The 10998-nt window shown below is 40.8% G+C and overlaps 1 gene segment (V, D, J or C); it reads right to left on the reverse strand.

The window, feature by feature from the left end:
- LOC115292453 overlaps nt 1-7624 on the reverse strand; it is a 494271-nt gene extending 486647 nt beyond the window's left edge. The window contains 2 exon segments of the C gene segment in view: nt 7108-7412; nt 7516-7624. Of these exon segments, the coding sequence occupies nt 7108-7412; nt 7516-7603 (393 nt within the window).
- Between the last annotated feature and the right edge of the window lie 3374 nt (nt 7625-10998).

Here is a 10998-nt window from a genome sequence, read left to right on the forward strand (position 1 = left end):
CACACCCAAAAAACCAAATAATCCAGTGAAGAAATGGGCAGAAGACATGAACAGACCCTTCTCCAAAGAGGACATCCAGATGGCCTACAGGCACATGAAACGATGCTCAACATCACTCATCATCAGGGAAACACAAATCAAAACCACACTGAGATACCACCTCACGCCAGTAAGAGTGGTTCAAATGAAGAAATCAAGAGACTATAGATGCTGTTGAGGGTGTGGAGAGATGGGCACCCTCCTAAACTGTTGGTGGGAATATAAACTGGTGCACCCACTCTGGAAAACAGTGTGGAGGTTCCTCAAAAAACTATCGATAGAACTCCCTTATGACCCAGCAATAGCACTGCTAGGGATTTAACCAAGAGATATAGAAATGCTGAGGCATAGGAGCACATGTACCCCAATGTTCATAGCAGCAGTGTCAACAATAGCCAAAACATGGAAAAAGTCTAAATGTCCATCACCTGATGAATGGATCTAGAATATATGGTATATATACACAATGGAGTATTATATGGCAATGAGAAAGAATGAAATATGGCCATTTGTAAGAAAGTGGAGGACCTTGAGGGTGTCATGCTAAGTGAAAAAAGTCAGGCAGAGAAGAACAGAAACCATATGTTTGCACTTATAGGTCTAACAGGAAAACAGGAGAAATCTAATGGAGGACCAGGGGGAGGGGAAGAGGGAAAGAGAGTTGGGGAGAGAGAGGGATGCAAAACTTGAGAGACTATTGAATAATATAAATGAACGAAGGGTTGAAGGGAAAGGGGAAGGGGAGAAAAGAGGTGGTGGTAATGGAGGAGGGCACTTGTGGGGAAGAGCACTGGGTGTTATATGGAAACCAATTTGACAATAAAATATTTTAAATTTTTTTAATTTTTTAAAATTGATTTTTGATACAGATAGAGACAGAGCATGAGAGGGGGAGGGCCAGAGATAGAAGGAGACACATAACCGGAAACAGGCTCCAGGCTCTGAGCTATTCTTCAGCACAGAGCCTGACACGGGGTTCAAACCCATGAATGTGAGATCTGACCTGAGCCGAAGCCAGAGGCTTAACCGCCTGAGCCTCCCAGGCGCCCCAACAATAAAATATTTAAAAAATATATATATAGTCCATCAGTAGATAAAGGTATATAGATGTCAACCTCAGTTTCTTTCATCTGTGTTTTATAGTTTTCAGAGTATAGATCCTTTAACTCTTTAGGTATCCTATTATTGTTGGTGCAATTGTAAATGGGATGAATTTAAGTTTAGTAGAATGATGAGAATGGGTATCCCTGTCATGTTTCTGATAGCAGAAGAAAGGCTTCCCCCCCCCCCCACTTAGGATAATATGTGCTGTGGGATTTTCATATATGGACTTTATGATGTCGAGGTGTTTGCTCTATCCCTTGTTGAAGGTTTTTATCAAGAATGGATGCTGTACTTTGTCAATATTTTTTTTGCACCATTGAGAGGATCATATGGTTCTTATCCTTTCTCTTACTGATGTGATGTATTAACATTGATTGATTCGTGAATATTGAACCACTCACAGCCAAGGAATAAATCCCACTTGATCTTGGTAAATGATACTTTTAATGTATTTTGGATTCGATTTGCAGGTATTTTCTTGAGAACTGTTGCATCCATGTTCATTAGGGCTATTGGCCTGTAAGTCTTCTTTATAGTGAGGTTTAATGTGATTGGAAACCATGTTCCTACTGGCCTTATAGAATGAGTTTGGAAGTTTTCTTTTCATTTCTTATTTTGAAACAGTTTGGGAAGACGAGAATATTGTAACCTACCTAAATAGAATATTTACACTCTTCTTTAAGTATATGGTAGAATTCACCTGTGAAGCCATCTAACGCTGGACTATTGTGTGTCAGTAGATTTTTTGATTATCAATTCAATTTCTTTGCGCATTATCATTCTGTTCAGGTTTTCTATTTCCTCCTATTTCAGTTAGGTAGTCTGTATTATTCTAGTAATTTATCCATTTCTTTCAGATTGCCTAGTTTGTTGACATATAAATTTCCAAAATATTTCCTTATAATTGTATTACTGTGGTGTTAGTTGTGATCTCACCTCTCAAATCTGTGATTTTATTTTCTTGAGTCCTTTCTCTTTTGTTTTTTGCTAAGTCTGCCTTTGGTTTATCAGTTTTTTAATTCTCCCAAGAAGCAGCTTATAGTTTCGTTAATCTGTTCTACTGTTTTTGTTTGTTTCTATATGATTTATTTCTGCTCTAATCTTTTTTATTTATCTTCTCCTGTTGGGTTTATGGTTCATTTGCTGTTCCTTTTTCAGCCTCTTCAGTTGTAAAGTGTTTGTGTGTTTGAGATTTTTCTTCTTTCTTGAGTTTGTCCTGTATTGCCATATCCTTTTGTCTTCCAACCACTTTTGCGGCATCCAGATGGTTTGTCATCGGCATATTTTCATTTTCATTTGCTTCCATGTATTTTTTATTGCTTCTTTAATTTCCTGTATATCTCATTATTTTTTTTACCAAAATGCTCTTTAACCTTCATGTATTCATGGTGGTTCCAACGTGTTTCTTTTGGTTGACTTCAAGTTTCATAGTGTTGTGGTATGAAAATATGCAGGTATGATCTCAATCTATTTGTACTTGCAGAGGGCTGATTTGTTACATAATATGTGATCTATTCAGGAGGATGTTCCATCTGCATTCAAAAAGAATGTATATTCTGCTGCATTAGGATGGAATGTACTGAATGTATCTGTTTAGTTCATTTGGTCCAGTGTGTCTTTTTTTTTTCTTTTACAGTTTATTGTCATGTTGATGTCTTTATAACACCCAGTGCTCATCCCCACAAGTGCCCTTCTCCATGGCCATCACCCCCCTTCCTTTCTTCCCTTCCCACATCAGCCCTCAGTTTGTTCTCAATATTCAAGAGTCTCTCATGGTTTGCCTCCTTCCCTCTCCCCAAATACTTTTCCTCTTCCCCTCCCACATTGTCCTCTGTTAAGTTACTCCTGTTACAATTATGAGTGAAAATATAAGGTATCTGTCCTTCTCTGCCTGAATTATTTCACTTAGCATGATGCCCTCGAGTTTGGTCCACGTTGCTACGAATGGCCAGATTTCATTCTTTCTCATTGTCATGTAGTATTCCATGGTATATATAAACCACATTCTCTTGATCCATTCATCAGTTGATGGACATTACAGCCTTTTACATGATTTGACTATTGTTGGAAGTGCTGCTATGAACATTGGGGTACATGTGCCCCTATGCATCTGAACTATGTCCCTTGGATATATCCCTAGCAGTGCGATTGATGGGTCATAGGGGAGTTCTACTGATAGTTTTTTGAGGAACCTCTAAGCGATTTTCCAGAGCATCTGCACCAGTTTATAGTCACACCAACAGTGCAGGAGGGTCCTCATTTCTCCACATCCTCGCCAGCATCTATAGTCTCCTAATTTTTCATTTTAGCTCCAGTGTGGCTTTCAAAGGCATTGTTTTCTTATTGATTTTAATCTTAGATGATCTGTGCATTGTTGTCAGTGGAGTGTTAAGGTTGTCTATTATTATTATTGTGTTATTATCAGTGAATTCCTCTACGTTTCTTATTCATTTATTCATAGATATCAGTGCTTACAATTTTGGGGTATAAATATTTAAAGTTTTAGATCTTCTGGTTGGATCGACCTTGTTATGATGGTATACTGCCTGCATCATCTCTTACAACAGATTTTGGTTTAAAATCTAGTAAGTGTGATATGAGTATAGTAGTTAAACATTCTTTTGATGTCCATTAGCATGATAAATTGTTCCCTATCCCATCACTTTCAATGTAAAGATGTTTTAGGTGAAAAAGAGTCTATTGTATGCAGTGTATAGAAGGATCTTTTTTTTTCTTTAATCCATTTTGATTCCCTATGTCTTTTGATTGGAGCGTTTTGCCCATTTATATTGACTATGATTATTGACAGATATAAACTTAGTGCCATTGTGTTACCTCTAAAGTCATTGTTTCTGGAGATGTTCTCTCTTACTTTCCTGTCTTCATTGCTTTTAGTCTTCCTTTCCCACTCAAAGATTCCCTTTAAGTTTCTTACAGTCCTGTTTAGAGATCATGAACTCGTTTGGTTTTTGTATGTCTGAGAAATTCTATCTTTCCTTCTATCTGAATGACAGGGTTGCTGGATAAAATATTCTTTGCTGCAAATTTTTGAATTGAGCATATTGAAGTCATCATGCCACTCCTTTCTTGTCTGAAGGTTTCTGTGGAGACATCTGTCACAATCTTTTTTTTTTCTTCCTATATTAGTTAACAAGTTATTTTGTTGTGTTGTGTTGCTTTTGGGTTTTCTTTATATGAGTATTTTGCCAATTTTACTATGATATGACCCAGTGTTGGCATAGTTTTGTTGATTTTGATGGAGGTTCTCCGTGCCTCCTAGATGACGATGTATGTCTGCTACCCAGTTTGTGGAAATTTTCCACTATAATTCACTCACATAAAACTTCTCCCGTTTTCTACCTCTGTTCTTCTTCTGGGACTCTTGTGAAAAGAATCTTGTTACACTTTATGTAGTTGCTGAGTGCCCTCAGTGTACATCTGTGATGCAATGTTTTAATTTTCCTCTTCTTTCCTGCTTCATTTCCCCCACAATTTCATCTTCTATGTCACTTACTCATTCATCTGCTCTTTCAGCCTTGAGGTCATGATATCCAATCAGTTTCCCATCTCGGCTACAACATTTTTAAAAGTTCAGCCTGACATGTTTTTAGGTCTTTGCTATTTGCAGTAAAGGTATCCCTCATGTCTTCTATGCTTTCCTCAGGCACAGCTAATATCCTTATGATAGTTTTTAAATGTTCTGTTTGAGGAATATTACTTATGTGTTTTGATAATATCTCTGGTAATGACTTTTTATCTTTTTTTCTCTTATGTTGGATTTCTCCATCATGGAGGATGTCTATGTCTCTGACTTCTTCTGGTTTTTAGAATATCCTCTTATGTTTTCTGCTTCTAGAGTAGTGGCTTTATTGAGAAGAGTTCACATACTGTCCAGGGCATGACACTTCAGGAAGCATTTCCTGTGGGTGCTCTGTGCACTGTGCTATCATGTATTAGCTGCTCTGTCTCTCCAGTTGGTCCTCTACAGAGTTTCTCCTTGCCTCCAGTGAGGAGTGTTGAGACCTTGTCCATAGTGTTGTGAGTTTTAACTATGTGAGTTCAGTCTACGTGTTTAAAGAGGCTAATTCCTATTTCTCCTAGAGCTGAAGCTCTGCCTCACTATGTGGTCAGTATACTTCGTGAGTGTGGAGATTTATTCTGGTCTTTGAAGGGAGGGGTGCACTGCTGCTCTGGTTTCCAGTTACTCTTTCCCTAGTAAGGAAGCACCTAAGGAATGCAGGTTGGGTCAGGGAAGGCTTGTTTTTAGAGGCTCAACTCCCATTGGTGGGCACTGTTGTGCTTGCTGAAGTCTGTCCATGTTGCTTGGTGGAAGGAAATATCCTCATCAGCCCACTCTTTTATCCCTGGAGTTGGAGTTCCCATCTGCCCCTTTTCAGGAAGCCTTCACCAAGAGACACCAATCTGCACATGTGGGTCTCAGACTTCCGTCAGAACCCTGCCTTCATCATGTCTGTGTCTAAGCCATAGCCCACATGGCTGCACAATACTCTTATGCTTTACTTCAGGAGCTCTAGCTGGGTTTAAACAAATCCAAGATGTATTAGCTCAATATGACAGTGATCCCCACTTATCCTCTGGAAGAGGGTCTTGCTGTGCTGTTAAGGAGCTGGTTAATACCAGAAGGGCAGTTGCATAAACCTGGGGGCTTGGAGGTCATAGTGACAGACAGCAAAAAGAGAGCATCCAGTTAGCTGCTCTCAATAGGGGCTCCTATGCTAATGAACAGGGAAGTGCAGAGGTGCCTGTCAGCTCTCCTGTCTCATGAGAGGCAGTGCCACCTCTCCCAAAATGCACTCCAAGAAGGGACTTGTTACTTCCCATATGACCCAGAGGATCCTCACACCACAGTAGCTCCTATGGGCCTCTGTCCTATTTATCCACAGGAGGACTGATATGCCCACCAAACTCCACCCAGCAATGGCATGGACTTCTAAATCTTCAGGTTTTGAACTTCACGTTTACAGGAGGTTGACTAGTCATGGTTAAGATTATGTGTCATCTTGACTGTGTCATGGTTCCTGGATTAACCATTGTTTCTGTGGATGTCGGTGATGTGTTTCTAGAAGAGATTGGCATTTCCATCCAGGGCTTCTGTCTGCATGGGCAGCTCCACTCCATTAAGGTTCTAAATAGAATCCAGTGTAGAGGGAAGAAGCATTCCCTCAATTTTACTCTCCCTGTGTATGTTTGAGCAGTTGAGCTGGAACATTGGTCTCCTCCTACCCTTGTTCTGAGAGTTACATCATCAAGTCCCATGTTCTCAGACTAGACACTAGTTCAGAATGAGATGAGAATTACACCACTGGTTTTCCTGGGTCTTCAGCTTGTGATAGTAGATCATGGAACTTCTCAACCTATTAAATCATGTACACCAATGTGCTTAGGGTTCTGTTCCACAGGAACGGATGATTATTCCTTGATTAGGGAAATTGAATATATTGGAATTCATTTACAGTCCTGAGTAGCAAAGGGCCATGAAGGAAGTGTCAGGTTGTTTGATTGGGACAAGACCTGGTGAGGATGATGCGGACCTGTGGGATCCCGTGGTCCTATCTGCACAGTCAGTGCATCTGGGACTCCTGTAAAGGTTCAGCTGTTATCCCTACCATATATGTAATTCAATCATGGTTAGGGACAGGAATAAACAAGTGCTAACAACTGTGTCTTTTGTGCATGATAGTTTGCCTATGACAACAAAGTTTCTATTACAGAGAGTGAAGAGTTAAGCACAGAATCATGTGTCCAGAGAGGCTCCCTGGGGGAATCTGCTGTGTGGAAAGGAAGCCCCAGACCCTGACAGGAAACCTGCCTGTAGCCTCCATCTGCACCTGCTCCAGGGAATGCAAACCAGAATTGTGCAGAGTGTGTACCCCCTGGTGGCGCTGATGCCCTTCTACAGGGAAGTTTTTGTCTGGGCTCACACTGACTTCTCCTCACTGTGACTTTTGCACAGAAATAAATGGCCGTGTCCTCGACTCTCAGGCTGTTCATCTGCAGATAGAGCGTGTTCTTGGCGTTGTCTCTGGAGATGGTGAATCGGCCCTTCACGGACTCCGCATAGCTTGGGTAACTTCCATCATAATAAATACCTGAGACCCACTCCAGCCCCTTCTCTGGAGCCTGGCGGACCCAGCTCATGCCATAGCTACTGAAGGTAAATCCGGAGGCTGCACAGGAGAGTCGCAGGGAGCCCCCAGGCTTCGCCAGGCCTCCCCCAGACTCCACCAGCTGCACCTCACACTGGACACCTGCAGACACAAGACATCCTGATCAGGAAACTGTCACACATCCACTGCTTCACTCACTCATATCCACTCACATACTCAGTGTCTCACGTTCACCATAAATTACCTTTTAGAACAGCAACAAGGAAAACCCAGCCAAGCACAAACTCCATAGTGAGAGGTCTGTGTTCTGTCCTGATCACAGAATGGAACATCTGGGTCTCCTGGGCTGGGGCTCGTCTCCCAGCTGCAGGGTCCTGGCTGGGCTGGTTTAATCCACACAGAAAAGGCCCTATTTGCATGCCCTTTGACTATATGTCAAAACCCAGACTTAGATTTGATTTTTTAAAAGTTAAAGACAGGGTTAGGGAGGGACTTCTAGGTCAGTTTGTGTAGATGGCACTGTGACAGTATGAGGAATTCTAATCTGTGAACACAGTTATATTTACAGGCACGTTTGTATTTTCCCTTGTCTTACATCAACGTAGGTCATTTGCACTATACAAGTACTTTACGTGCTTTTTGAAGTTTAGTCCAAAATGCTTTATTCTGTGCCATTGTAAATTGTATATTTTTCTTATTTCTGTTGCATATATTACCATTCTGGTGTGCAGAATCACAGCTCTTTTTGCTGTTGTTCTTCATTTTTTTTTACATTTTAAAATAAAACTAATTTTTCTTTTATAGTTTACTGTCAAGTTGGTTTTCTTGTAACACCCAGTGCTCATCCCCACAAGTGCCCTCCTTCATGCCCATTACCCCTTTCTCGTCTCGCTTCCCCCATCATCCCTCAGTTTTTTCTCAGTTTTGAAGGGTCTCTCATGGTTTGCCTCCCTCCCTCTTTCCAACCACTTCCCTTTCCCCCTACCCCATAGTCCTTTGCATGTTTCTCCTCTTACATTTATGAGTGAAAACATGTGGTATCTGTTTTTCTCTGCCTGACTTATTTCACTTAGCAACACTCTCGAGGTCCGTGCACGTTGCTACAAATGCCCAGACATTATTCTTCCTCTTTGCCATGTAGTACTCCATTGTTTATTTAAACCACATCTTCTTGATCCATTCATCATTGATGGACACTTAGGCTCTTTCCATGATTTGGCTATTGTTGAAAGTGCTGTCATGCACATTGGAGTACACGTGCCCCTATGCATCAGCACCTCTGTAAACCTTGAGTAGATTCTAGCAGTGCTTGTACTGGGTCATAGGGGAGTTCTATGGTTAGTTTTTTGAGAAACCTCTACACTGTTTTCCACAGTGGCTGTGCCAGTTTACATTCCTACCAACAGTGCAGGAAGGTGGCTCTTTCTCCACATCCTCACCTGCATCTGTAGTCTCCTAATTTGTTCATTTTAGCACCAGTGTGTCTATCAAAGGTATTGGTTCCTTATCAATTTTAAGCTTAGATAATATGTCCATTGCTGTCAGTGGAGTGTTAAAGTTGTCTATTATTATTATTGTATTATTATCAATGAGTTTCTTTATGTTTCTTATTCATTGATTCATATATGTCAATGCTTACAATTTTGGGGTATAAATATTTAAAGTTTTAGAACTGGTTGGATCAACCCTGTTATGATGATATACTGCCTTCATCATCTATTTTAACAGATATTGGTTTAAAATCTACTTAAGGCACTGGGATGCTGAGTCGGTTAAGCACTGGCTTAGGACCTGGTCATGATCTCACGATTCATGGGTTCGAGCCCTGAGTCGGGCTCTGTGCTGACAGCTAGCTCAGAGCCAGAACCTGCCTCAGATTCTGTTTCTCCCTCTCTCTCTGGCCCTCCCCTGCGTGCACTGTCTCTCAAAAATAAATTAAAAAATTAAAAAATAAACATCTAGTAAGTGGGACAGGAGTATAGTACTAAAACTTTCTTTTGGTGTCCATTAGCATGATAAATTGTACTCCATCTCCTCACTTTCAGTCTAAAGGTGTTCAGGTTGAAAATGAGCCTATTGTATGCAGTGCATAGAAAGAGATTGTTTTTTGTCTTAATCCATTTTGATACGCTATGTTTTTTGATGGAAGCATTTTGCCCATTTACATTGACAGTGATTATTGAAGATTAAACTTAGTGCCATTGTGTTTCCTCTAAAGTCATTGTTTCTGGAGATTTTCTCTGTTTCTTCCTGATCTTTTTTGCTTTTAGTCAGATTCAAAGAGTCCCCTTTAATATTCCTTGCAGGCCTGGATAGAGACTAGGAATTCCTTTGGTTTTTGTTTGTCAGGAAATCCTATATTTCCTTCTAGCTGAACAAACAGCCTTGCTGGATAAAGTATTCTTTGCTGCATATTTTTGGATTGAGCATGTTGAGGTCATCATGCCACTCCCTTCTTGTCTGAAGGTTTCTGTGGAGAGATCTGCCACAATCTTTTGTCTTCCTTTACAGGTTAACAACTTCTTTTGTTGTGCTGTGTTGCTTTTACGGTTTTTCTTTATCTGTCTATTTTGCAAATTTTACTGCAATATGTCTCAGTGTTGGCACGCTTTTGTTGATTTTGATGGAGATTCTCCATGCTCCTAAATTTGGATGTCTGTTTGCTACCCAGTTTGTGGAAATTTTCCTCTATAATTTACTCAGACAAAACTTCTTCCCTTTTCTACCTCCCTTTTTCTTCTGGAACTCCTTAGAAAAGAATGTTACTACACTTTATGTATTTGCCAAGCTCCCTCAGTATACATCTGTGATACAATGTTTTAATTTTCCTCTTCTTCCTGCTTATTTCCCCCATAATTTTATCTTCTATGTCACTTACTCATTGATCTGTTGCCTCTTAAGCCTTGAGGTCATGATATCCAATCAGTTTCCCATCTCGGTTACAGCATTTTTAAAATTTCAGCCTGACATGTTCTCAGGTCTTTTCTATCTGCAGTAAGGGTATCCCTCATGCCTTCTATGCGCTCCTCAGGCAAAGGTAGTATACTTATGATAATTTTTAAAAAGTCTATTTGAGGCATATTACTTATATGTGTTTTAATAATATCCCTGGTAAAGACATTTTATCGATTTTCTTTTGGGATGAATTCCTCCATTGTGGCATATGTCTATGTCTCTGCCTTCTTCTGGGTTTTAGGAAATCCTGTTATGTTTTCGGCTGCTAGAGAAGTGGTTTTATTAAGAAGAGTTCGCATACTGTCCAGGGCCTGACACTTCAAAAGCATTTGTGTGGATGCTGTGTGCACTGTGCTGTCGTGTATTGGCTGCTCTGTCCCTCCAGTTGGTCCTCTGCAGAGTTTCTCCTTGCCTCCAGGGAGGAGTGTTGAGACCTTGTCCACAATGTTGTGAGTTTTAGCTAGGTGATTTTGGTATGCTTGTTAACAGAAGCTAATTCTTATTTCCCCTAGAGGCGAAGCTATGCCTCAGTACATGGTCCATAGACTTGGTGAGTGTTGGGGTTTAAGCTGGTCTTTCGGGGAGGGGAGCACTGCTGCTCTGTTTCCCAGGCAGCTTTCTAAGTAAGGAAGCACCTAAGGAAAGCAGGTGGCGTGGGGGAAGGCTTGGTGTCAGGGACTCAGCTCCCACTGGATGGCGCTGTGCTGCTGGCTGAAGTCTGTCCATGTTGATTGGTGGGAGGAAATATTGGCATCAGCGCACTCTCTAGTTT

The sequence above is a fragment of the Suricata suricatta genome, chromosome 5 (assembly GCF_006229205.1).
Source record: "Suricata suricatta isolate VVHF042 chromosome 5, meerkat_22Aug2017_6uvM2_HiC, whole genome shotgun sequence".
Lineage (NCBI taxonomy): Eukaryota > Metazoa > Chordata > Mammalia > Carnivora > Herpestidae > Suricata > Suricata suricatta.